The sequence below is a fragment of the Parus major genome, chromosome 6, assembly GCF_001522545.3.
Source record: "Parus major isolate Abel chromosome 6, Parus_major1.1, whole genome shotgun sequence".
In the NCBI taxonomy this organism is placed as follows: domain Eukaryota; kingdom Metazoa; phylum Chordata; class Aves; order Passeriformes; family Paridae; genus Parus; species Parus major.
This window is the reverse complement of record NC_031775.1, coordinates 8,119,503-8,146,403: the sequence shown is the minus strand read 5'-3', so window position 1 is coordinate 8,146,403 and position 26,901 is coordinate 8,119,503. Positions and strand designations below refer to the sequence as shown.

Genomic DNA, 26,901 nt, shown 5'->3' with positions numbered 1-26,901 from the left:
TCAGTGCTACTTGTGTGGCCTGTTCACCAAGCAATGCTAAATTCTATTTGCATCACAGATTTCTCCCCAAGGGATCAATATGCCTGTATAGGAAGATGTTTTCATTAGAGGGGAAAAAAAAAAAAAAAGTGTGAAGAAGTCCATCTGTTTATGAATGCAATCAGAGGAACAGTGAGGTGATTAAAAACAAGATTCTGTATGAGCTGAGATAATGCAGCAGTGTCTTTGAGTCCTTCTTTAAAGTGTTCTTTTTGACTCAGTGGCTTTCCAGTTGTTAACTTCCATTACTTGGGAAACAATAAATGATGGCAACCGTCATTGAGTTCTTATCTTGACGTTATTTGAATGTACCAAGGTTAAACAATTCAGCATTTTCCTTTTACTTAGTTAAATATATCCCAATACTGCTGCTTTATTCTGTACACATCTTCAGGAGTGTGGCTGATGAAAAGAGAGAAAGCACTGTGTGTGTCTTGACTTTAACCTTGTAAGCTTCACCTTTGATAGTCTTTGAAAGGAACTCCTCTTAAACCTCCATTTAAGTCAAGACTTAGCAGTTTTTAAAACAGATCCTCGAGTCTGAGGAGTAAAGTCAACTTGCTCTTCATAATTTTACTATAAAATGTGCTTTGCACTTTTTCCTGTCTTTTGAACAGAACTTTCTATTTCCTTCCTCAACACTCTTTCCATGCTTTCTTTTGTTCCTAAACATGTCAACTCTTTCTCCTTGTCAGTTCTCACTGAGTAGAAAATTAATATTTTGCCTCTTGGCATGGTGGTCCTCCATCTTTGTCTGTGTGGGATCTCAAAGAAATTCTGCTGTCTGAATTTCCTCAAGTGCTGAACTATATTAATTTCTGTCCATGAATTTCTGTCCATGAGACTGACTGGAGTGTATATTATCAAAAAAAATATGCTCTAAAGTAGTGCTGCATTGCCTTTTTTGTTTTCAGACATTAATTTTGTACCAAGGATGCTTACAGGATTTGAACATCTCTGTTTCAAGGCCCTATACAGTCATCTTAAAGTCACAGGATAAGAAGGGATTTTTTCTGTCATTTAATTTGTATTTCAGCATTCACTGCAATAACTTTGGACAGTGTGATCTTAGTTAGCAGTCGTGAAATTGTTTTCTCAGATATTTTATTCATTCCTCAAGTTAACATCTATTGTTGTGATTCTTGCTATGTAGTTCTCTTGATTTATCTTATTGATAGATTGTTAAAAAAAAAAAGCCAAGTAAGTACAACATTTTGAAATAAAGTACTAGAAAGTGTGGAAGGAGATGGTGAGAGCACAATGCTCATAGGTAGAGCTGTAGGAATGAAGAGACAATTTTTGGGCTCTCACCAGGTTGAACTACTTGATTTGAGACCATCGTACACACATTGATTGTAGAAATCTCTCCAGGCAAAGAGTAGATAGTTGATGGAAAATGTAAGTGGGAACAGAGCAATAGTCCCATGTGTTTTGGAGGTAAATTACTTGAAAGCTGAGTATTTAATATTCTTGTAATAGAAAATCTGTTGACCCATACGTTGTTTTCTAGGCTAAGGACAAGCACTGCTTTGGAACAAGGCTGCCTGGATACTCAGGTTTCCCCTGGACACAGCAATCCAAGGGAAAAGCTGGGGGTATGCCCTGGCCAGTTGGATCTCCATGCCCTAACAAGGTAAGGGTATTTTACCCGAGTAAAATCCAGGGGCTGCATCAGCCCCTGTGGCCAGAGTGCCAGTGTGGCGCAGAGCTGATCTCTAGTGAGGGCCTTGGTTCACCTGTAGTCTTTGCATTTGTGCCATTTCTGCACTGAACAGCTGAGTTTGGTCAGACATGGCCATGAAAGGAGCATGTTTCATTTTCATCCATCCCCTGGTTCAAGAAGTCATGTTACAGTCTTGTAAGCATCCACACAAGGATGTCCATGGCATGCACACTGGCCAGAGATTTATGGGGAGAACACAAGTGTTTCTTTGCTCTGCTTAAACAAGTCTTCTTATTTTTCTCAGCCACATTGAGTAAACTATAAAATCTTGATTTATTCATTATTCACACCCCAACTCTGAGTTATATGTATAATTTTTACAGGCAAAACAATGAACAATACTGGTTCCTTCATAAATAACTTGGACTGCCTGTCTGCTGCTAAATGGCATCCTTCACACAGATCTGTGTCATGCTCCACAGCACCACATCCATCACAAATCATGCTGCTGGAGTGAATGTAGGCTATCTAAATATACTTGGATATTCTAGGGACTATCTGTTCATTTTGTATCCCTGTCAAAAGAAAATGAGGAGAGTGATTCGTATCTCCAAAGAAGAAAAGTTACTGAATTGTAAATGGATTTTGCAGTGGTCTTTAAAAGTCTCTAAGCTACTAAAATGGATAGCAGGAACTTTAATTACTTAGCAGCTGCAGAAAATGTTCCCCTTTCCTCAGTTACCTGCAGCACCTTTTTTGCAAATGCTATAAAACACTTTTTGGCAGATTAAAACCAGGAGAAGCTGTATCTAAGATGAAGTTACTTCTTTTTTCCAGGAACTCCCCAAACCTCTGCTGCCACCCACAGTGAATGACAATAACTCATGATAAATCATGCAGGCAAATGTTCTGAGATTTTTGGTGAGTAGGATAGCATTTTATTTTTTTTTTCTGATGGGATGAAAGCATCATCTCTTTACCTGTGTGGAAAAAGTGCCCACCACATTTTGTTGGGAAAGCACTTTGTTGACTGTTTTAAAGCCACTGTAGAAATGCTAAAAGTGGTAGATATTTGGTGTCTGCTTTTCCTCTGTTTTTCTGAAATTGTAATTTCTTAATTCCTTTGGAGATAAGAACATCATAGCTGAGTTTCTGTTCTTGTTATCCAAAATAGGGGGAGTTCAAAGGGGCTCAACTTTATATAATGCTTATAGTCACCTCTCTAAATCTTGGTTTTCCTTTCCATGAATGGGGAATGTTTCCCTTGTGCTCTGTGGGCATATCTTCCTTCCTGAATCAGTTGATTTACAAAGTCTTTTTTTATGCTGTGTGTTTTATCAGACTGAATTTTTTCTGCTGAAGGTGGTGAAATACTGGCACTGTCTGCCCTGAGAAGCTGTGGATGCCCTGTCCCTGGAAATATTCAGGAGCAACCTGATCTAGTTGAAGATGTCCTTGCTCATTGCAGGGGCTTGGACTAGATGAGCTTTAAAGATCTCTTCCAACACAAACCATTCCGTGAAACTACCCAGGTTTCAGCATTCTCCTGCACACTGCTGAGGTTTAGTGGAGCTGCAATATAGAAAAGGTGTGTAGACAGCTGAGTTACAATTCATGTTGTTCTTTAAATGCCTTAAACCAAACAGTACAGTGTCACTTTCAGCCTGGAATTACTGAGAGAGGTTTATAAATTCAACCCAGATCACTAATGATCACATCACTATCTTTTGATTACTTTTATGCGAATTTAATAACCTTATGTTGATTATATATAGACTGTCTGTGCTAGATATAAAAACTGAACTTAGACCCCCATGTGTGAGAAAGGTAACAATGAGCTAATTTTCCTTTTAGTATGTTAAATTCATTCAATTAATAGCAAGAGCATAACAGTGAGAGGAAGAAAGAGGTGTTCATTTGTTTGCATTTTAATCTGTCATGACTACCAAAAATTCCATGTCATTTTAACAAATTAGCATATCCTAAGTGATGGGAGTAGGCTGTGTAGAGATGCATAAACTCTCATTTAGGAGATGTCATATTTGTTCTGGCAGCTGGGAGGATCAGAGTTTGGTGATAATGGCCAAGGACCCAACCACACGTCTCTAATCAGATTTAACCACCAAAAAGTAGGACTAATTCTCATTTGTAGTTCCTACTGAGCAATGTTTGACCTACTGCAAGTCTGGTTTATTCCCATAGCTCAAAATATAGAGATAAGCATTGAAGACTTCTGAGGGACTTCAGTCTTCTCTCTCCTGCCAACAAACTGGCCCAGGTTCTTGCAGATTCCCCAGTTCCTATAGTTTCTCCCAGCAATCAGACAGAAGGTATGGTTCTGTGCTAGGAAAATGTAAAATTTGGGTCATGTAAAATCCTTCACCACCAAACCCAGCCATCTGAAATTTCATCAACAGCTGTTGCTGGATTTCCAGCATCATCTGTATTCTGTATTAATGGAAATTGGTGGAGTGATGATATGCCCCAGTACAAGTCATCTGTCAGTCCTTTACAGGGAGATTTTAAGGAAGGGGAATGATGTAGTTTGGGCAGCCAAGGCTGTTTTGTTTGGTTTGTGGTGGGAGCTGTGGATTTAACTGTCTCAGCTCTGGTGAAACAAGAGCACTCTGACCCCTCCCTGGTACCAGCCAGGCGGCAAACACACTAGCAATAAGTGTGATCATTTCATTTACCTTACCTCAGCATGTCCTGCTGCTCTTAAGGTGTTTGGAGATCAGCTGAGACAATTCTTGCTCACACCATGCTGTGGGACTTGCTACAGAACTGACTCTTCAGTGTGCAAGGGACAACCCAGCTGGGGCCAGGGTTGTTAGGGTGTGATGGTTTATGTCAGGCCCCTTCCTTTGTTTTCAAGCTCCCAATCACTTTCAAAGATGTAAGAATAGGGAGGGTTTTGAGAAAATTTGACTGAGGCTCCACTTCTCTCCTTTGCAGAATTGCATTAGGAATTCTGAGTGAACTCTGCTGTTCCTAATGCCTCCAGATATCAATGGTAAGTCCCACAGCCCCTTTTAACATGTAATTTACAAAGAGAAGGCCACAGTGTGATTTGGTGTCTTTCTGCACATGCTGAGGTTTATGTAAAGTGTGCAACACTTTTTATGTTGAATTTTTTTACACACACAAATGTGCACACAAAAAATGCTGAATACTCCCTTCCAGGGTAATACCTAATGTCATATACAGCCCGAATTCAAGGACAAGCATATAAAAAAAAGTACCTTGAACTGTTGTTGCATGAGTGTGAACTTTATTACTTATCAATACTCGTCCAGAGCCTAGGAAAGAAGAAAATGGAAACATAAAATCTGAAGACAGTATGAAGCTATTAAAAAGCAAAGCAGGACAGTGGAAAATTAGTATCTGTTATTTCTTTCATTATATATTTCTCATGATTTTTAAATTGCAAATGCATGCAAGCATCCAAAACCTGATCGAAATGCAACTCATGTGGACCTCCCATTTATGTGCCAAGAAGGCATTCCCCAGGTGGACAGCTCTGATGTGATCACCCTGAGGTGGAAGGGCCACCCACCATGTGGAGAGGGCAATTTCTCTCCGTGCCCTCTGCTCAGCCTGCCAGCACGGTGCCAGCTGGCATTCCAGTGGCACAGCAGGGCACTCCCTCCCTCCCCACCTCAGCTGTGAACAGCCTACCAGCACCCCCATCCCCAGCTCCTGGTGGCACTGCTGTGCTCCTGGGGAAGTTTAGGTGCCATTTCATGTGGGCACCTCCTGCCAGTTCTAGTCTGGCCATCATTTTAGGCTGTTTTGGGCTCAAGAGCATCTGTCTTTGTGGGACCCACAATTCCCCCATACAGGATTGTGTAAACAGAAAAGGCTCAGCTCTCAGTAGTGGTGAAAAGCCCCTTTTTTGTCATCCATATTTGATTAAGGAGGACTACTAGTCTTAGGCTTAAAGTTTAGGGCTAAAAAAATGAACATGGTGGGGCCCAGGATTTCACAAGATTCTCAAAGAGATGAGGGATAACAGGGCAGGAGCTGGCCTTGTGTGTGGCTGGTTTTGTGTCTGTTCTCTGTGCCCAGCAATGATCTAGTTTCATGTTGGGAAGTAGCTTTGTCTTGGGGGAAGAAAAGCCTCCATGGCTCAGGGCATCCCAGGATACTTCTAAATGCACAATCCAGCAGTTTTGCAATCATGCTGCACTGGCCCCAATACACCCCAGCTGTGGTCAGAGGTGGGGAAGTCTGAAAAATATTCATTGCATTATTGTAGCATCATTCAACATTTAAACTTCTGGTGTATAAAAATTCAGGTTATCTAACAAGTTCCTGTAGATATTGCTAGTGAGTGACCTGAACTGTTGTTCTGAAGATATTGAATCTTTTCTGGATGTTTTTCATACTGAATAGTAAACAAAACCCTGGGCAACCAGCTGGTCCAGATCAGGTGGGAATATTTGAGATCAGATGGGCATATTTCATTCTTCTTTTATGTTTCTTGCTACTCAATATGCTAAAAATGTATGAAATAGAAAGTTTATTCAACATAGAGAGAGGGATCCTTCCATTCCCAAAAATTCTGGAACAGAAAGTACCGCTTTCCTGAAACCCTCTCCTGCCCCTTTTCTTCCAAAGGAGAAAATTCAGCAAAATGAGCCTGGATCCAGGAGCTGTATTGGTTTTAATCAAAGTATATTTTCTGACAGAAAAAGCTACTCTGTCAAATGTTGCTGTGTTAGGTATGGATCTGACTGTGCATAGACACGTATTAGTTAGGTTTTCAAACTGTAAGGGGATTAAGAGGTCGAACAAAGTGAGATTCAGGAGGGAGGCATTTTGCTTCCTTGGAGATGCAGGCCCTAGAGATTCAGATCCCAAGGGAATGCAACCAGGGGAATAGACAGCTATTAACTTTGACAAGAGCTCTTCATCACTTGTTCTAGGAAAATACTCTGTAGGAAAAAAGTGTGTTGCTAGTTCTGGGTTGAGGAGGCAGATGAGAAGGCATCTGATGAGGTGCTATTTATGGGGTTTTTTGGAGTACCATGCAGGTCTATTTTTGTGATTTTATCAGTGGTTTAATACTATTTTTGACAGAGGTGGGAGGATTAAATCTGCAACAGGGACTAAATTTATATCCATCTTCTATATGTGTATCTGCTGCCACATAGTTTTCAGCTTTGGATCTCCATACGATGAATTTAAATGTACTAAAAATATGTTTGTTTTTCATAGTTGCCTGCTGCAGGTTTCCTTGAGCTTTACAGGCCCCTGCTGCAGTCACAGGTCAGTTCAATGTGGAACTTTTGTAAATAGTGCTTTACAAATATAATCATGCAGAGTCAGAACAAAGGTCTGATCCCATAGGAAATGGTCAGGAAGAGATCAAGATATCAAAGAGCCTTCCCCTGGTTTAACATCTGAGCTTCTAGCAGGTGTTAATGTAGTGCTGTACTGAACCAGGGTTTGCATCTGTGTCATCACATTTATTAGTCATAGTGAGCCCAGTGTTCATTAATTTGTCTGATCCATCTGCAGCCCTCTTTAGACTCTTGCTCTCTGTACCATTCTCTGACAAATTCCATTATGGGTTGCGAGTTTTGTTAATATTGGCCCAAGAGTTTTGCCTTTCTCTTTCTGAGAGCCTTAGAGTTGATTTGTTCAGCAGGCAGAGATGTCCTGCCAGCAGCACTGTAGATCCCAGGGGATCTGCAGAGCCCACAAGCCCTGTCCACAGCATGGGAGCAGCACTGTGTCTGCAGCAAAGGCCCCCTCCAGCATTTGTTCCCCCGCAAAGGTCAGGGTAAGGCACACTATAAATGTGTGACAGGATCTAACTGCCAGCTCCTTCTGTAGGAAAAATATATTGGAGCTGCCTAGCCTGTCCCTCTCCTCCAAGAGTGATGAAAGCTCTCCCTGGGGAGCTGCTCATCCTCAGCTCTGCACCCCACAGGCCAGGGCTGGGAGGGGAGACTCTGTCTGTGGGGTTGTGTCTAGGCAACAATGACCTGCTCCCTTCTGAAACTCTAGCAAACTGTGATGAAATGTGGCTGACTGAGGGAGCCAAAGACCTCATTATTGCTCTGTGTGAAGCTCTGCACCTGCTTTCAGTGTTTCCACTGCATGTGCCTCCCTCTCCTGTGCCACTGCAGCAAGGGTCACTGCCAGGCAGCACCTGCAGATCCTGCCACTTTTTAAAGCACCGTGATGGGGAACTCTTTGACTGATTCATTTCTTAGACATTTCTTTCACTCTGATAATTAAATAACCTAGAAAACTCCATTAATACATCCTTAAAGGGCAAGTGCTTTGCTGCAGGTCAGGTTTAAACAGCTCAGCCCCAATGTAAACATCTCGGTGCTTGGCAGCCAGGTGCTGCAGAATCACAGTCACAGAATCTTCTGAGCTGGAAGGGACCACGAGGGTCATTGAGTCACCTGCTGTCACTGATGGAGCTCCTTTCAAGCAGGTTTATCTGTGAACATCCTCAGTGTGGCTGATTTTTAACCATACAGTATATTGGAATATATATTTTAGTTAGTGCAAACACCTTCTATATGTCAAAACAAGCAATTTTTAAAAGGCACGCTGTTAACTTTTTTGACGTGTTGATGGTTAAACACACTTCTTAATATGTTGGAAATTTCCTTCTGAAAGTAAAAGATGCTTTCAGCAATTCATACAGTTTAAGAGTTAAATTATCAGGCCAACTCAAAAAGAACATTTTGACTTCTGCACTTTTAATATGCAATGTTGTGTATTTTTTTGTTATCATAAGTGCTTTCTTTAAAATGGTAACAATAATTTCTACTGGTTTTGCTAATATTAGATTTTCTTCTTTTGTAGTTTCTCAAGATTACCAGAGCTAAAATAAAAATAAACTTCTTTTAGCTCTTAAAAACAGACAACTGGCTTAGAGAATAAAATACAGAGCTCAGAAAGAAAACAAATTTCTACTTTACCTTCTCCCTGACTTGGACAGAACAAATACAGCACCAACAGAAAAACATAAGAGTTACACTGAGTCCTCCAAATCTTGTCTCAGAAATGAGTCCCACAGCTCCCTGCAAAGCAATTGGTCTAATTAGGTGGTAGGGAGGAGCTTCTTTAAATTCCTCAGAAATTAAGACGTGTCATCCGCTTAACATCTTAGCATCTGTTACTGCCTCTTCCACATTTCTCTGCTACATCAGTCTGAAGAACACTTTCCTGGACTTTTCAGAGAGATTAAAAAAAATAAAAAAAAAACAAAAAAAGACTAAACCCTTATAACACAGAAGAAGTTGGCTCTTTCTTCAGTGGGATGAAGCATGTAAGGCATTTCACCCCCTCCTTATTTCTCAGTTTGGTGCATGTTTGCCTGGGTGAGTACAATAATCACTTTGCTAAGTAAAAATATAGGAGAATACAAGCATGACCTTAAATCCTGTAGTTATCCTTACTGATCATGTTGTTCTGAAATATTTTCCTTGGCTACTGGTCCTTGTGCAAATGTTACCCTCTGTGTTTATATACTTGCAGTTTTGTTTCAAATGGGCTATTTTTAATCTCTAACAGTCAGTCAGTAGAATGACAACTAATTTGTTGTTTTTTTGTTTTGTTCTTTTTTAACTTTGCTGTTGTCTGGCAGCAAGTAAGTATTTAATTATGGCTAATTGCTCATGTAGTAGGCATAATTTTAGGGCAGGATGTGCTTAGAGACCCAGTAAGAATACTGGGTAAGGTATCGAGGCAATGGAGAAAGTTTAAGGCTTGTATGTGTAGAGTAGAGGAGAGGTGTTCCATCATTGCAAGCTGAAGAAGTTAATTTTTCATTGAAACTGTCTGGAACTAGTTGAGATTTTTTTAGGGAGATCCTGCTATTTGTTTTGTTTCTGTTGGTTTGGAGGTTCTTTTATATACTCTCTATTTCCTGCTGTGTAAATTCTGGCACAGTGGCATATAGAAGTAATTTTATTAAAAATATCTATACAGATACAGTTCTGAAAGTCCATTGCAGCAACTGGGTGTATTATTCACTCCTAGTATTCCCAAAACAACTCCTGTTTACTGAGAGTCAGGTAACAGAGCCAGCCAAATAACTGTCACCTACAAAATGCTTTTCTTTGGCTTCTGTTTTGTTTTAATTACAGTTCAGGCAAATTATGCCCCCTATTTCTTTGATAATGGAGCCAGAAGCACAAATGGGAACATGGCACTTCTCAGCCTTTCGGAGGACACGCCTGTTGGTCAGTATTAAAATTTCTATGTTTAAACTGTGAAACTGAAGTTGCTTGCTCTTATGATTAACATATATGTTTTCTTGTAGGTTGTTGTTATATGCTGTGATCTTACATGTTTTTCTCTCAAGCTTTTAACTGGCCTCAATTTAAAATGACATGTTTGAATTGTAGCTGCAATTTAAAACGTGAATTCTAGCTCCCTCTTATTAGTTCTACCAATCTATTCACAGCTTCAGAGCACAGACCTTTGGGGTCAGAAATAAATTCGTGGTGAGAGGCTTCTTACCAATTCTGTAAATGCTTATAAGAAGAAAGCCTAATTTCTAGTAATTTTATCAGCCTTGATAAAAACAAGCTGTACATTGTAAAGGAAGGGACATGATTTTTTTCTAAACACATTTTTAATTTTTTCATACAAATGGTAGAATTTTTTTTCCACTTGCAGTGAAAATTGCTTTGTCTAAATAACTGATGTTTTTTAAAAAGGTTTAGTTTTGTTTTATGGAAAATTCAAAAATTGATACAGTTTTCAGATTTCAGCACTCTGAGGCAGGTCTATTTATGCTTCTTTTAACTTTAATGCACTAAGAAAAGTTAAATAAGAACAAAAGATGATTTATAATCAGTATTTTCTGTGGGGGAAAAATGATCTCCTAACACCTGAACAATTACATAAAAAATATATTAAGTGATGAACATCACCTTTCGTTCAAACTTTGCCCTGAGATTTTATTTAGGATTTTCTTCTGTTCATCCATAGCTTTTACAGGCTAAACCAGAAAAATATTTGGGTACCAAAGCACCCTGTGCCACATGCAGAGAGCTATGGCTGCACAGGGGGTGCACCCAAACACCCCCTCCCAGGGCTTTGGCAGCTGGGGAAGGGCAGGATGAGGGAGGGATCAGAGGGCACAGCCTGCTCTCAAAGTCTGACATTGCCACCCACACCTTCTTAAACCAGACCAAGGTCACTCTCTGTGCTGGGGAGCAGCTGCTGGGTTTGCTCCAAGTCTCCATTTCTGACCCAGTGGTGTTAATGTCATCCAGGACCCATGCTGGGCCAGCTAGAGGGTGGGCAGGGGGGTATTTGGAAGCAGCAAATTCTCCTGTATCTGCTCAGCTTTAGAAGAGGAGGGGGAGAAGGCAGCACATTGTGTAGAAGTGTCACATCCTGATGATGAATTTAAAAGGAGCTTGCTTATGATGCAGCAGGAATTTGCTATAAGCTTGGGCAAGCTTAAGCTGAAACCTCAGCTTGAAGGCCAGCAGTAATATAGTAATGTAGTGGCACTTGCAAAAGCCAGAGGCAGACTGAGGAGCTGCTATTTTTGCTGTACTTCTGCCTGGATTCTCATGGAAACCACACTTAGTTCAGCCTTGGCAATCCCTACGGTTCTGCTGATTGCTGGAGTTAGATTAGCCAGTGGAATCACTTGTCCAAGTGTAGATAAGGCTTGTAATGCCAGACAGCCACAAAATGGGACCCCAACTCAGTTTGTTTGGGTGGTGCTTGCCAACTCCACTGCTGAAACCTCAGGCAGTACAGTTCACTTGCCATCCCACTCCCACTCCCTGGTGTGGTGCCAGCCTGCAGACATGTACAGACCACCAGCCTCTCCCTGCCACCACTGGGAGCCTCCAGGCACCTACGTGGGGATGAGGAACTAAGGATGGCACAGAGCCACAACATGGGCAAAAATGTCCCCCCTGTCAGGACTGCAGCGCCACATGGTCTCTCAGATGACAGCACTCCCTGCTGCAGTGAAGTACAGCAGTCATTTCACTGCATCTGATCTGGTGCTCCAGCTGCCAGGAAAAGGACAGTGTGCCTCCACAGCAAAACAGCAGTGGGAGGGATCAGAGCCCTTGTGTTAGTGCTCTCCTAATTAGCCTGGGTAAGAATAATGAGATGTATGTGATGGGCTTCTGTATGTGCTTTTGTAGCATTAGCAACCAGACTAGGGACATGCAGGTCTCTGGAGAGCTTGTGCTTTGCTTGCAGCAGTGATAAAGCTCAGGCTGCTCTGTCGTGAGAGCTGCTGTGCCTCCTGCCTACTAGCTTCATCCAGAATGTGCTTACAGGTGTTTAAATTGGATGGCTTGTACTTCTAATTTGATGTATAAATGTGCTTTAAAAAACAAGAGAGAAGCAGCTTCTCTCTGAAAACTCCAAACCACCTGTAGAAACCCTTGGGAAAGAGAGATAAGACCTTACTTCTGAGAAGAACAAATTTGGTTGCTTTGTCACACAGCTTCCCGTGCTTCTTTAGGCTAATTCCCAGAATACCTTAACAAACAGCAGTAAGTACTGCAAGGTCCACTCTTCTGAAAGCACTTTCAGAAGTTCCATTGGAACATGGTTGGTTGGGATTTGCTTAACACAGGCTGCTGCTGCCCATCTCAGCACAGCCACTCCTCAGGGAGGCTTTGGCAGAGACAATCACAGAGAAGGGCACAAACAGCACTGACACTTCAGTGCTGCAGTGCTGGGTGTGCTTTCAGCCTTGTACAGGAAAAGAGGACCAGAATTCACATCAGACCACAGCCACATCTTTGTGCCAGAGCTCAGTGCTAAATGGCTACCAGGCTGGCCCTTTCTGAGGCACTGCAGAGGAGACTATTGTTCTTCATCACTTGCTCTGATCTCCAGAAGCAGGAGAAAGAATCTGGTCTCCCATGTCCATGTGAAGTCCCAAGCATCCACACTCCTGCAGTCATCTCTCAGGTTGAGCAGAATGATCAGTGACAAAAAAGGGGAACAAAAACTTCAGAATCTTTGATTCTGGATGGCTTCAAGTTTATGTGCTGCAAAAATGGGCAGGCTGCTATTAGTTCTTCCCTGTCCTTACGTAAAGTTTGGAGTCATGGGCAGGATGCTTTTCTTGGCTGTAGCTGGTGTCTGATCTGTGCAATGCCACAGACAGCAGTTTTAATAAACCTCCAGAAATTTTACAGTCTTTGGCCCTGCTGAGATTGCAAGTGGTTGGCAAAGTAGTATGTGTTAGTTATATTCCCAGACATGTGTAGGCAAGGGACATGCAACATTTGGGAACACTGAAAAGACGTGGTGGATTCTCTGTGTGGCTGTAGTAGGAGAAATCGCAGTTCTGCAGCAGTGTGAACACACCAAATTCATTATCATTCTCATATCATCCTTAACTTGACCTTCTTTTCCCTTGTCCAGTTTTACTTATTTACAGATAGTTGTAACTTGTGTACCAAGTTATCATAAAACCAGACAGTACAATTTCTGCATGAATACTTGAAAGTACCTGCAGATTCCCAGATCTTATTTATTGTTGCAGGACATGAGACCCCTCAGGGTAAGAGGGGCCAGAACAGCAGCCCCTTTCAGTGTCAGATTTAAGAAGAATGGGAGAAGACATAAACTGAAATAGCAATTGGTGCTTGTGGTTTGGCAGGGCAGGTGGGTAATTAGCTCTTTGCATGTGTACATACAAAATGTGCATGTGCTCCTAATCAAGGTCTTAAGGCAGGAGTGGGATGCTATTTCAGGTTGTTTGTTTCATCTTACCTCATAATCCCTGTAAGCCTCATAGTGGGGACAGAGTGGGGCTGGGAACAGCTGCGGAGCAGGGGATTGAAGTATACTCAGGCCTAAGTTCATTACTCTCTCAAAGCCCAAATATCATCAATGCTCTGTAGATCTCTGCATGATCTCCTTGCATTCCCCTTTATGTTTATTCCCTTGCCCCCAAGAAGGCACTCCTCCCATTAAAAGCCAGTTTGCAGTGGCAGTTCTTTGATCAAAGCTACAGCTGCCAGCCTCCCACCGCTGAGTGACTGATCCCTTCAGATCACTTCATCCTTCAAGCCTGACCTGTTCCTACCCACTCCAGGTCTCCTTTCTTCCCATCATTCACAGCTAACTGTGGAGAGCCTTCTTGACCCTGTGGTACTTATTATTCTTTCCTTGTTTCTGTCACCCTGGTCCACCTCTAGGAAAGCTAGGAGCTACAAGGACAGAAGTGTTAAACACAGCCTGCCTTCTGCACCCCTGCCACAGTGCCAGAAGTGCACACAGCAAAGCCTCCTGCAAAGCTGAGCACTGCACAGAGATGCTCTGAGGACTCACAGGTGTTACAGCCTTCAATTTTGTTTTGATTCTTCTGACAGAAACTGCAGATACATCAGAAAATGGCACTCAGATGGCTTCTCCTTGGAGCTGGTAGCTCTGGGTGCCACAGGGACATATTGCTGCTGTCCGTGGGGTGATGGTCCGGGCCCCATGCTGAGCCCGTGCTGCCATGTCCCAGCTCTCCATGACAGGCACTGGCAGCTGCAGGGTGTGTTTCAGCTGCTGCTGCAGCAGCTGTGCCTTTTGGGCTGCTGATCCTGCCATGTCTGCCTTGCCAGCCAGCTGCTGCACCAGGGGGCAGGGAGGGTTCAGTCACCAGGCATGGTCCAGAAGGAGCAGTCTGTGAATGGGAAAGGAGCCGATTTTGGGGTAGTCATGGTGTGTGTCATGACCTCCAGGAGCCTGAGCTCCCCTGTGCTTGGGGTGAGTTTGGTGTGAAAGCAGCAGTCTATAGCTTCATGTCAACTGTCCATCTCCTTTTCTGCTGGGGAAATGGGCCCTTCCTTGGCTGAGACATGTGGAGAGCAGGCACGTGGCCCTGGGCAAGGTGGTATTTGCTGTGACATTAGGAACAGAGGTGTCCTGTGCTGGGAGCACAGCCATGCATCCCTCTCAGCATCTTGTTAACAGATGTCAGCTGTGGTGGCAAAGGACTGAGCATGAATCCAAAATGTCCTTGGCTTGTTTAACTCACAGGGAAGGGATCTGATTGCTGGGTGTTGCACAGCAGAGAGGCAGAGCGTGTCTTCAATGAGACAGCAAAACCAGCCCCAGAGCTCAGGGCAGAGACTGTGATTAAATTTGAGTCAAAAGTGAAGTAAAATAGAGCAATGGCATCATGAGACAGCCCAAGTGGCAGAGCACAGAGCAAAATGACTTTTAAGATGGAATAGAGAAACAGAGTGGAAAAGCCTGGCATGGTTCCTGGGAGGAAGCCACAGCAAGTATATCCCCAGGACTCCCCTGTCCCAGCCTGCTGCATCATCCCCTGGGTACTCAGAGTATCCAGCTCTTCTAACTGTGGCATTTCCCATATCCTCAAGTAAAGATTTTTCTATTCCCATATTTTTATGACAGGGGGAGGCTGTTTATTTGGTATCCTCTGGTAAGATTTTAGCCATCTTTTTAATTTATTTCCTTTTCAGCAAGTAGAGGCAGCGCACTGAGAAGAGATTTTTAATTGGCATTAACACTGCATTGAGAAGTGTTCCTGGGGGTGTTAATGATATGGAGAGTACTGTGCAGTGAAATTACAATTTATAAAAAATAAGGAATTGTAATGAGTTAGAAAAAATATTTTGATCCACAATCTAATTTAAAAGGCATGCGAGTATTTTGTATTATGAAAAATGAAGCATTAGCTAAAAAGCAAACAGTCCAGTGTAAAGATCAATGAAGTCATCATTACTTGCTCAGAAAGCTCAGTAATCTCAGTCTGTACCAATATCAATGTTTCTTCTCACACTTAGCAGCAAGAAAGTTCCTGTCTTCCTTATAAGAAAATTCTAAGAAATGTAGGAAAGGAAGCTGTGAGATTTAAAGAACAAGCCCAGGTTCAAATGGGTTCACATAAACTTTCAGTGTGTTGTTCTCCAGCCCTGTACCTCCTGAGGAGTGGTTTGCATTTGTGTACTGCTGGTGTGGGTGTTTCAGGGCAGGCACAGCCACAGCAGAGATCTTGTGCCTGGTGGTTGCTCTCAGGCTCAGGGAGAGCCCAGATGTGGTGTCCATCCTGTTTGTCCCTGGCACAGAGAGCACTGCTCAGCAGCTGCTGCAGACATCCACACAAGCTGGAAACAGGCAGCACAGATTGCAAGCTGCACATTGTGGCAAGTGCAAGGGACAGGAAGAGGCAGGAAGAAGAGCAGAAAACAACTGAGAAGCAGAGATAACCAATGGCCAAAAAAAGACTGCAGAAAAGCACTATATTTATAGGGATATCAGGGAGATTATGACAATTGACACATTAAATCTCCAATTGGACCCAGCCATGATATTTAGATAAAGCTTTTGGAAAACAAGAATAAATGAGTCAGTGATGGTGCTGCAGAACCATCCACAATTTTCAAATTTCTGTCTCTTACACAGACAGTTGTATCAGGAAGCAGGTGTCCTTTCAGGATACTATTTTATATCAAAATAAAATATGATATTTTATTTTTTAATATATTTATTATCCCAGTTAATTCCTCTCCTTTCATTTTCTTGTGTTTAGAGAGTTTTTACACTCAGAAGTGTCTCATCATACCATTGTCTTCCCTTAATAATTTTCAGGGATCACAGTTACAGATGTGTTGTTATTTTCCATTCTGTTTTGTGGGAAAAGTACAAGAAAAATGTGGAAAAGTGTTTTGTAGTTTTGTGAACTGTTTTGCAAGTCTTGATTATTTGTTGGCTGGCTGAACCAGCTTGTAACAGGGTCCCTTGTTAGTGCTCTTGTGGGTGCGTTGGTTTTTGCAATGTAACATTTTTCTGTATGAAGCTGCCCAAATATTGCCCTGGTAATTATCATATGAGAGCTTGCTCCTAAGTGAGCACAGATTCCACATGGTTTGGTATAATCTCTTGCTATAACAAGAAGCCAGCCATGCTTTGGAAATATCACCACTGATGGCTGGATGCCCCACGTCCATTAAGGCCTCTGAGGACCTTCACAGTTTGCATGCCAAGGAAGAGGGAAATGAGGTCCAAAAGGTTGCCTCACAAAAGTGAGGAAACCTTCAAGAAGCTGACTTGTCAGTGGTGTGGGCAAAGCTCTAGAATTAAACACAAGCTTACAGATCTGGTCAGTGATCTATGCCACTGAAGAGAGGAGATGAGGAAAATTTATCACTTTTGAGTACTGACTTAAAAACCTGCCAAGCTCAGGACCAGAGTAGTTCAAAACTGAGAGTCTTGGTGTTCTTCCTTAACTTTATTCTAACTTTCTTAGCAGGGCTCCTTGGGTTGCATGCTGAGCAAAGCTCACTAGTAACCAGTGAGCCACTTTGCTGCAAGTGCAGAGGGCTTTGTCAGATGTAAAGCACAGTTTCTGTGCTTAACCTCTGCAACCTGGATTTCTCAGGTAACTTACCCAAGGCACAGTGGATTGGAAGGAAACAACAGCAGTGATTTGTATTTCAAGCTCAATTAACTGGTGTTTGTAAACTGCTTGAAGTTGTTTGGATGGAGGTGTTAAAGCACTGTAGAATGACAGACATGTAAGTTTAAAATATAATGCTAATAAACACTCTCACCATGCTTTGAAAATATGAGTGTTATAACTCCCCCAGGAATTATAATTTAAAATACACAAAGTCAGTTTAGTGGAAAAACTGGCACCAACTTCTCAATGTTTAAAAATAGAAATAACAATCTTTCTCCAGCTTCTGAAGGAAATACATTGATGAGTTTGAAAAGTTTAATAATTGGTATGAGCATGAGTGGGTGTGTCAAGTAAAGAATTTAATGAGAGAGAGCTAATGAGTGGGAGTGAAGTAGGAAAGAAGACTTTTGCATTGATTAACTCTGAAACTGGGAAAGTATGAAAATATCCTTGCACCTCCCAAGATTCAGAGCTCAGATCCAGTCCTGAAGGAGCTCTCCCCTGAAGGGAGATTGCCAGATTCTCTGAATGCTAGTTTGCAATTCTTTTGTTCCTACAAAGAAGAGGTCTGTGAGGGCCTTTTGTACTGCTGAGATTGTCACCCAGTTGTACAATTGCATCACTTGTGGCTCACCTGGGCTGAGAGCTGGTGAAGAGCTTGCCACCTAGATAAACCCTTGGATATGAACAGTATTGACCTGGATACAGCTCCACAGGAAAGGGCCTCAAGTGACAGAAACCAGCACTAATGAACTCAGTTTAACCAGCTGGCTAAAAAGCTCCCACCAGGACTATTGAACTGTCTGCTTATCCCTATTTCCCAGTAAGTGGATTTGATTGACAAAACCTTCTCCTGCTGCAGGGCAGCCAAGTTCCTTAGGAACAGACCAGTGAAATACTCACTGATTGAAATAACCACAGGGAAATGCTGTTGAATACCAATCTTTCAGGAACCCATGTGTACACTCTGAATGGAACTGATCCAGAGGGAGATCCCGTGACATATGATCTGACCTATGAAGCTGGATCAAGACGTTACTTTTCTGTTGACAAGAACCTTGGAAATGTTACTTTGATCGAGGAGCTTGACAGAGAGGTAAAATAAAATGGCACCACTCCAGGTGTTTGTGGAATTTCTTTCTGTGTAATTTGATCTGAGGCTTTGAGGGACAAGGCCAGTTTATTAGCCCCTGAAGCATTTAATATACTTTGCAATTCTAAGACATTGTACTTCACCCTTCATGTTGCATTCCAGTTGACTTGTGCCACTAACATTGTTGTCAAATTTTTAGCTGCTGTCTGTCCAACTTTTTTTCAAAAAAGAAGTATGTTCTTTATTTCTGTCTTCCCCCACCAACACCCCATCCAGAGCTTATGGGGGGCTAGAGTCATCAAATCCTCAGACAGGGGACTCTCCTGTCATTAGGAAGAAGTAAAGATTTGTGTAAGCAATGTTTCAGGACACTTCTCTAGTATGTCATAGCCCTTTAGCCAATGTAACTGTGCTGGTTAAAGATGCCTAAAGGCAGCCTTATTCTTGGAACACATGCTTGGAACACAGGTTCAATAACCCTTCATATCTCCTCACTGAGAATCTTATGCAATATTTGGTAAACCCTTTAAAGTTCCATATAGAACTTCTAAGACAGAAGAATTTTGAACCAAATTTTAGAGAACATTTTTTAAAAAAGGAGACTGATTTTTATGAGCACTTTCAGAAGCAACAGGGATTATCAGAGCAACCATCTCCTGACAGTAGCTACAGAAGGTTCAAGGAGCTGGAGCTTCTAAGGGGTCTTCCTGGCCTCTGCTGGGATTGCTTTGTAGTATTAGTTGTTACTTTCATCTGCCTGCCTAGACAGGTTTAAATCTGCAGTCCCTTTTCCAATCAGGACAAACACCATCTCTCTAACAAAAGAATTTTCTTCACTTACAGAAGGAAGATGAGATTGAAGTTATTGTCAGTATTTCAGATGGCCTGAGTACAGTAAGTATTTAATTATGCTGTAGCTTGTCAAAATGACTGTTCTCACATACCTACTCCTATTAAATTACCTTAAAGGGACTATCTCATTTGATCAGAAAACATAATCTCATTAGTCTTACCTCCTGTTCCAAAAGCCACTGAACTCACAGTTCATCAAGTCTCACTTCATCTCCTTGCTCAGCTATTTGAGGATAATTACAGTGTAGTGTGAGCTGAAATACTGACTTAGCAGCCTCCCATGAAGTTTCACTGCCAGCACAGTCGGATTTGTGCCTAAGATCTGGAGGCTTTTTGGAGAAATGTGTGACATTATAGGAACTAGTGTTGGGCACCCAAGAGCTGCCTGTCCCCACCCCCACAGTGTTTCTCCAGCATGATGTTAAGAAGATTTGCTTAGGCTAAGGTGGTGGGGGTTTTCTTGTCTGCTGCTAGATAAAGCTTTGTTCATGTCTAATCATTAAGGACTAATCTGAGGCACTGGGCATCCAGTCCTACTTCCACAGATTTTCTTGGTATTTTCAATTTATGGATGCTGTCACAGCCAGGATAGCAGTCTGGCAGCAGGAGGATGTAGGCTTCATCACTAGATTTATCCAAAAAACTGGATAAATTTAGAGTTCTTCCTCATCTCCAAGAAATTGAGATTATTGCAAGAAGTGTTTGGGAGGTTTCAGCATTCAACAGGTACCACTGCCCAGGAAACCTCTGTAAATAGGAAATAATGGGATTCATAAATAATGGGAGTCATAATATGCTCTTCATATTCTACTTCAGGTTTCTGAAAAAGTCAGGATTCTTGTAATGGATGCCAATGATGAGAGCCCAGAGTTCATCAATACACCTTACATAGTCGAAGTCCCAGAGGTTGGTGAAGTTCCTTTGCATACTGGAAATATACTTCTGTAGGATGTAAACAGGGGCTAATATGTTTTCAATAAAATAACAAGTTGTGCAGGACAGACTTGCATACTTTTGGTTTAGGGTTTGGGTAGATATTTAATATTCACTGCAAATTTGGGGAGTAAGTCTGTAGGTACATAAGGTATGCTATTTTTGGTGTATGTGAGTTCCAACATGTGAGTCAGCGTGAGGTTTTAGAATTGACTACAGTGGGAATAGGATACGCTCAGTCTCAGCTAAAATGTTCTGTTATTTTTATTTCACAAAGTGTTTCTTTCTTCTTGTTTTCCAGTTTTAACCTCTTCCCTCTTTCCCTTCTGCTCTTTGGTTCCCTCAGTGCTTTTACATTCTTTCTACCATTTATCTTTTTCTGCCTACCTGCATGCTCATTTTTCATTTCTTTTAACTCACCTGGTTTTCTGCTTCTGTGTGACTCTGCTAACTCTTTCTGGTCACAGAACACTCCCTCCAGCAGCAGCATCTTTAAGATTGAGGCAATAGACAAAGACACGGGTTCTGGAGGAAGTATCACCTACTTCTTGCAGGTAAAGTATTGTCTGTACCTTCACAAATCATCTCTCATTTACTGAGATTTCAGAAAGCAGATTTTAAAAAGATTGTGGGGGTTGAGTGCACTGATAATGCCTATAGGACCAATTTTGCACCATGCATGAGAAAATAATCATTGGCAGAAGGGATGTTGTGTGATTGCAAGAAGCCAAGGGTGGTCCAGCAGGCAGCAAGGGGAGCTGGAGTTGCCACTGGCACTCTGGTGCTTGCCAGCAGGACCCCTCTTGGCAGGGCTCTTACTGGCCCTTCCTTTGGACAGGGAGAAGGAGATTAACTGGTAATCTTGTATGTTTATGGGATTTCTAAAGCATGAAATAGCTTTCTTTAGGGAGCAAAACACACTGGAAACATAAATGTGCCCTTTAGTGTAGCAGGCTGGTGCATAATTGATATCTGGATCAGAGTGTGAAATGAGAGGTACTAAATCTTCTCCCTGACAAAGCAGTGACTGCCTGAAACCACTCTTTCAGTTGCTGCCCACTGGTGAAGAACTGAAAGTGCTCCAGAATTAAAGCTGAACTTCTGTATGACAGGTCTTCTTTATGCCACTTTTTTTTTCATTATGTCCTTCAAATTCCTTCTTCCTACAGGCAGTTTCATCCGGGTTATCTGCAGTTCCCCTTATTCAAGAGGAAACATGAAAAAGGCAAACAAAAAAACAAAGCAAATTTGTTGCAATATTTAATTTTGGATACAAATATGGAGACAAGTTTGAAGATATTTACATAGCACTAAAGCTAATCCTGTTAAGAGCTTGGGCATACCATGAAAGAACACCTTGAGTGCCTTGTTGAAATTTAGCTTTGATTTCACAAATTATGATCCATGTGCAAGATTCAATTTTGCACAGGGCTTTAGCTGATAGTCTATGAGCCAAGGGACAGCAATTTCAAAATTCTATGTCTAGTTTATAATATATTTGTGTGGCGAAAAGAATGATAAATATGTGTATTGTTGAAAAAATCTTGCCATGTCTTTGGGCACAGTCTCTGAGAATTCTCAAGTTGCACAGAAAAAACCCCTCCACAAGTATGGTATAGGCAGGTGGTGATGTCTGCTGAAATGACCAGGATTATCTGAGAGTGGCCATTGTGTCTGGGTACAGGAACAGAGGTGTTTGTACAGATAACTCCAGAAGAATGGAGGGATGCATTTTTTAGGCTTCTTTTAAAATCACATGTTCTTTAGATTTTGTTTGTACATCACAAAAATCACCAGACCACCACTGTGTTTGATAATAATCTATACATGCAAGTTTGCTGCATTTTTTTTAAACCAGTAGAACTTTGAAACACTAAGGGGTAACACGATTTCTTTTTTTCTTCCTTTTCCCTTCATCTTTTTTTCTGTTAAGTCTCCCTACTTCTTTCCATGCAATTAACTGAGTTAGCCAAAGTTTAAGTTTTCACAATGATATACTAAAAGATTAAAAATACCTACATTACAAGTAACTGATTTATTCTGAATAATGAGAGACTTGTGGTTGCTTCATGAATTGTTCATAAACACACAGAGGTGAAATTCATCAAATACATTATTCACCCAAACCGTATCATTATTCCAGTCTTCTCTCCGAGCAGATGAAATAAAAGATGAATCCCTATGGCAGTCCTATCTCCCCACATGTAATCTCTGTCTGTTTCTTCTTTTCTTTTCTTTTCTTTTAGAACATCCATGCTAATAAGTTTACAATAGACCGTCACAGTGGTGTCCTGCGCATCAAACCAGGGGTCACCCTGGACTACGAGAAATCAAGAACACATTTTGTCGTCGTCGTAGCCAAGGTAAAAAGGCTTTTATGTGAGACTAGAGGAGGTGGGGTGTTGTGTTTGAGTGGGACCAATTAGTTTGAATACAAGTGCTGCTGCAGCATGAAGGCAGCAGAGTTACTCCTGCTGTAAGCTCTGGAGGCGTGGGGGGTAACATGGAAAGGTAAGGGAGGAAAGGTGGCAGGTGTCTGCTGCTGAACAACATCTGGAGAATTTGGGAGGGGGTTTCCCATATTTTGCTCATGTCATCTGTGTCATGAGACTCACCTAGAAGTGAAGGGTTGGTGTTTCTAGCCCTGGCTTCAAGAAGCATCAGCCTGTGAGCTCAGGGCTGCTCATGCTGCCCAGGGCACAGCCCTACCGCCACAAGGACAAACCCCTGGCAGGCAGAAGAGCCACAGTCATTACCCACAGTTAGACACAGGGCACATCTAAACCCAGCACAGCACAAGAGATGGATTTCTTTACTGGAAATACCTGTGGACATTCCTTTTCTCCACTTCTCTGCTGCCTCATGGCAGGAGCTTATTTAATTCATGCAAATATTGCTGCACATCCCTTCTTGCCACTGTCTTTCCCAGCAGTACTGTGCCTGTGACTTGGCTGAGGATTCATAGCTTGCATTAAAAGTCCAAGATTTTGAAGTGTCTCACAATCCTGTCACACAGACAGACTCACATGGGTGGAAAGAGGGCAATTTTGCTGTAGTTTATGAGGACTTTGAGTTGCTCAAATTTTTTGAAAAATGTATGGACCTTTTAATGTATTTTTTTAGCCAAGGTTCATTTAAAGAGAAGTAGCAGAGTTTGGCTTAAACTCTGCCTTTGGGACAGTAAGTAAGAAAAAAAAATAAAAATCAGTGTATCTTTTCCAAAAAATTGGCATTTTTAAAATTGGTACTTCAGACATGTTGAACAATTCGCACTCTTAGACACCAGCATGACTACTGACCAACAGCTGGTGCTCTGAGACTGAGGGTGTTAAAACCTTCTGAAATTGTGAGTTGTATTCATAATTGGCTCTGCTGCATCAGTTGTGGAGAGCTGGTTGTAGCCAAGTCCCCAGAGACTGTTTATACAGTGTGGCTGTCTTGCAGGTTTTGGCTGCACAGCTCCTTCTGTGCTTGCACTTTATCACATAGGTGTTCCTACGAGACTTTGAGCATATACAGTGTTTATTTCCCTCTAGAAATGCACTGTCTTGCTACTGTGCACTGTCTTGTGTTCATGACAAGACTCTGTGTGGGATGAAAAGCTGTAGATCTTGATCATTAACATTTTGTGTAATTTTCTAGCCTTTTTTTCCTAAAAAACCCTTGAATTCCCTGTCCCCTCTCTAAAGATCATTTATGACTGCATATATTGGTTCAATCACTTTTAATATAAGAAATGACTTATGAGGCACTGCAAGCTGTCTTCCTAATCAGAGAGAGTGCAGGAAAAATGGAAAAGTGAAGGGAATAGGGCAGCACAGATTAATCAGTATGCTCAGAGAGAGAAGGGATTCTTGGGACTGTGCTTCTGAAGGCTCATGAGGTCCATGCAATGCCTAAGCTGATTTTCAAGCATGCTTCAGCAGAGGCATCTGACCATTACTTCTTTTCTAGGATGGAGGTGGGAAGCTCAGGGGAGACAACAAAGTATTTTCAGCCACAACAACAGTTACTATCAATGTGGAGGATGTTCAGGACACTCCTCCTATGTTCATCGGGACTCCCTACTATGGATATGTCTATGAGGACACGCTCGCAGTAAGTTCTCGTTTTCATCTCTGGGAGAACAATTGCAGCCTTTCCCATCTCAGTCAAGATGGCCCTAAGGTTTCATCTCTGGGAGAACGAAAAGAACAAGTGCAGCCTTTCCCATCTCGATCAAGAAAGCCCTAAGGTTTCTAGCACAGGCTTTACTGGAAATAGGACCTGAACTCTGATTTGACTCCTAGGTGAAATGAGCTGAACAAATCTCAGACTATTTCTTACTTATGTCTACTGCAAATTTTCTATTCAAGGCTTCCTGTTGTTTTCATTGAAGTCAAAAAATATTCTGCCCATTTATATTGGTCTAAGCCCAGACAGTGACTAAGAGCTCTTCTGTAGCTCAGACCTCCAGAGGTACTTGGCTGAAGGCTTAAGCAGGCTGCCACTCACCTCACCTGAACACATCATGCTTAAAAGCCTTTGTGTGTCTGTTTGCTCTGTGGGCTCACAGTGCTTTTATTCTCTAGCTCAGATAAGTCTGCTACTGACAGCTGGTTGTTCAAAGTGCAGACAGAATTTACGCCCAAGTATGCCCTCCCTCTGTGTCATCCCATGGGCATCAGCTGGGGAGAAGCAACCCTGACATCCCCAAAATGCAGGATGCTTTCTGCTCAGTGATGGCTGGTTAGGCAGAATGGGCCAGGAAGGCCTCCTAGGCCTAAACTCAATCAGATTATCAGCCAAACAGGGACATCATTAGGAGAACCAGTCATTTCCAGCCACATATTCTTGAAGCTGCAAACTAATGAGCTCTGTCTAAGCACTGACATGATTGTGTGGATCAGCTTTCACCCTGATACATAAGATTTAATTAAAACGTTCTTCATATATTGGACAAAAATTGTATCTGCCTATGAAATTACCCAAAATTAGGCTATTGATGAATTTAGCAGTGTGATTGCACTCTGTTCATCTGACCTTCCCTAGAGTTCCATGAAAGATTGTGTCTTTTCTGTCCAGAAATGTACACTGCAGCCCATGCATGACTATATATTGCAGTTCACTGCAGAGGTTGTTACATTTCAGCAGGGCAGAGAAGTAATACTCGTGTACTTTGCAGGTGTTTAGAATGAGTGATATTATGTATATTGATTTATTCTGCATAGTTACATATAGATCTTATAATAACAATCAGGTGCACAAGGGAGTTAGTGTTTACTATGGAAATGAGAATCAATAAATGTTAATTACATCCAGCTTGAGCTCATAACTTACACCATTATGATATAATGATGGAAGCACGAATCAGTCCTCCCCAATATGGGTTTTGCCATTAGAATGAACTCCACAGAGGAAGAGGCAATAGCTGATTTTAGTGGTGTTTACGCATTTGGTGTTAATTTTGTAAACTTGCTTCTTTTTTCCTTGGTGGAGTTGTCAGGATTTACAAGTACTCTGTCACCTTCAAAGGGACTGCACTGCATTTTGCCCAGTAGGCAGATTTTATTGCTGCTTCCAGCATAAACGATAATAAATACAGTTCTGTATTTCCAGTTGCTCTAACAGAGCCTTGCTCTTGTTTGAAAAATTCACTCCAGGGTTGTCATGAAAATGTTCCTTGTTGCCATTTCTGATTCACTGGCAGTTACTTCAGTGTTCCCTGGTTCTTCAGCCTCACACAGGAACACTTGAGTTCAGAGGCCTGACTTGCACAGCTCACTGCCACTTGGGTGAGCATTTTAATGTGACACTCATCATCCCTCTGAGCTGATAGGAGCAGTCACATGAGCAAATGGTCCCCAGTACACAAATTCTCTATGTATGGCCCACGGCCACGTTACTTGTGCAGAAAGACAGACAGTGAAGGTTTAAGAGCAGTTAAATCACCATCATTTTCATCACAATTTTATGCCCTAGATATTCTGTGGGCAAAGTTGCTCTGTCATCTCTGTTTGCTTCTACTGCCTGTCTGAACTTAATTAGGAAGGACCAAAGTGACCTAATGACTCCTTGGCAGCTGCCTGTGTCTCAGCACACACTGTGTGGCCATGGGGCACAGGAGCCTACACAGAAGCGGCCAGATGGAATCTTGGTAGTGTCCCAAATTAAACTTTGGGTTTCAGATTAGCTGCTCCAAGTCCTGTCCCCTGTGCTGTCTACATCTGTGGCTCCAGGCAGGTGTCCTTGGCCACAACTTCCAGCCATTCCTGTGACCAGCCAACCTCCTGAGGCAGCCATGGCCATGCAGAGTCTGCAGCCATTTCACACCCAGAGCGGTGGGCACTAGCCCTTTGTGTGTTCCCCATACGGCACAAGCACCAACTCTGCCCCCGCACTTCACTGCAGATAAACCTACAGGAGTTCAGTTTATTAATGTGCTGTTGCAATTTTACTGCTCTGATCTTGGCACACAGACTGTGATTTCCCATTTCTCCCCAGGGCTCTGAGGTCCTTACTGTTGTTGCTCTGGATGGAGACAGAGGAAAGCCTAACAGTATTCATTACTGCATCGTGAATGGTGAGTAGGCTTGTCTTATGGGAAATTTGAAGGGCACTCACAACTACATCTGGCATTAAATTAAAACAGAATATGCTAGAGTTTAATAAACCTGAGACAAAATCTCAGGAAATAATGTCAGGTACCTCAAACAACTTCAGGGCCCTGTCTAGCAGAGAATAACCAAGATTCAATTCAGTGAGTCTTAGTATCTTCTTCACAGAACTGCGCTTGGAGCTGTTAATGTTGCTGATTTGTTAGGCATCAGTGCCTGCTTGTCATTTCAGAAAGTGTAAAGAGAGATGCATTCCCTCTTCTGAGCATCTCTATCCCTTAATCTGGGAGGTGAGATAATTCATTAGGAGACCCAGACGTGGCATTTGGAGGGA

At 42.1% G+C, this 26,901-nt stretch overlaps 1 protein-coding gene across 1 annotated transcript in view; it reads left to right on the top strand.

The window, feature by feature from the left end:
- Positions 1 to 8,542: 8,542 nt before the first annotated feature.
- Positions 8,543 to 26,901, top strand: part of CDHR1 (cadherin related family member 1) — a 45,516-nt gene continuing 27,157 nt past the window's right edge. Inside the window, exons 1-9 of the mRNA XM_033515840.1 lie at positions 8,543 to 9,051; positions 9,820 to 9,915; positions 18,044 to 18,189; positions 19,030 to 19,080; positions 19,855 to 19,944; positions 20,439 to 20,525; positions 22,218 to 22,334; positions 23,926 to 24,069; positions 26,455 to 26,533. Of these exons, the coding sequence (XP_033371731.1) occupies positions 8,991 to 9,051; positions 9,820 to 9,915; positions 18,044 to 18,189; positions 19,030 to 19,080; positions 19,855 to 19,944; positions 20,439 to 20,525; positions 22,218 to 22,334; positions 23,926 to 24,069; positions 26,455 to 26,533 (871 nt within the window). The 5' untranslated portion in view covers positions 8,543 to 8,990. The remainder of the gene's footprint in view (positions 9,052 to 9,819; positions 9,916 to 18,043; positions 18,190 to 19,029; positions 19,081 to 19,854; positions 19,945 to 20,438; positions 20,526 to 22,217; positions 22,335 to 23,925; positions 24,070 to 26,454; positions 26,534 to 26,901) is intronic.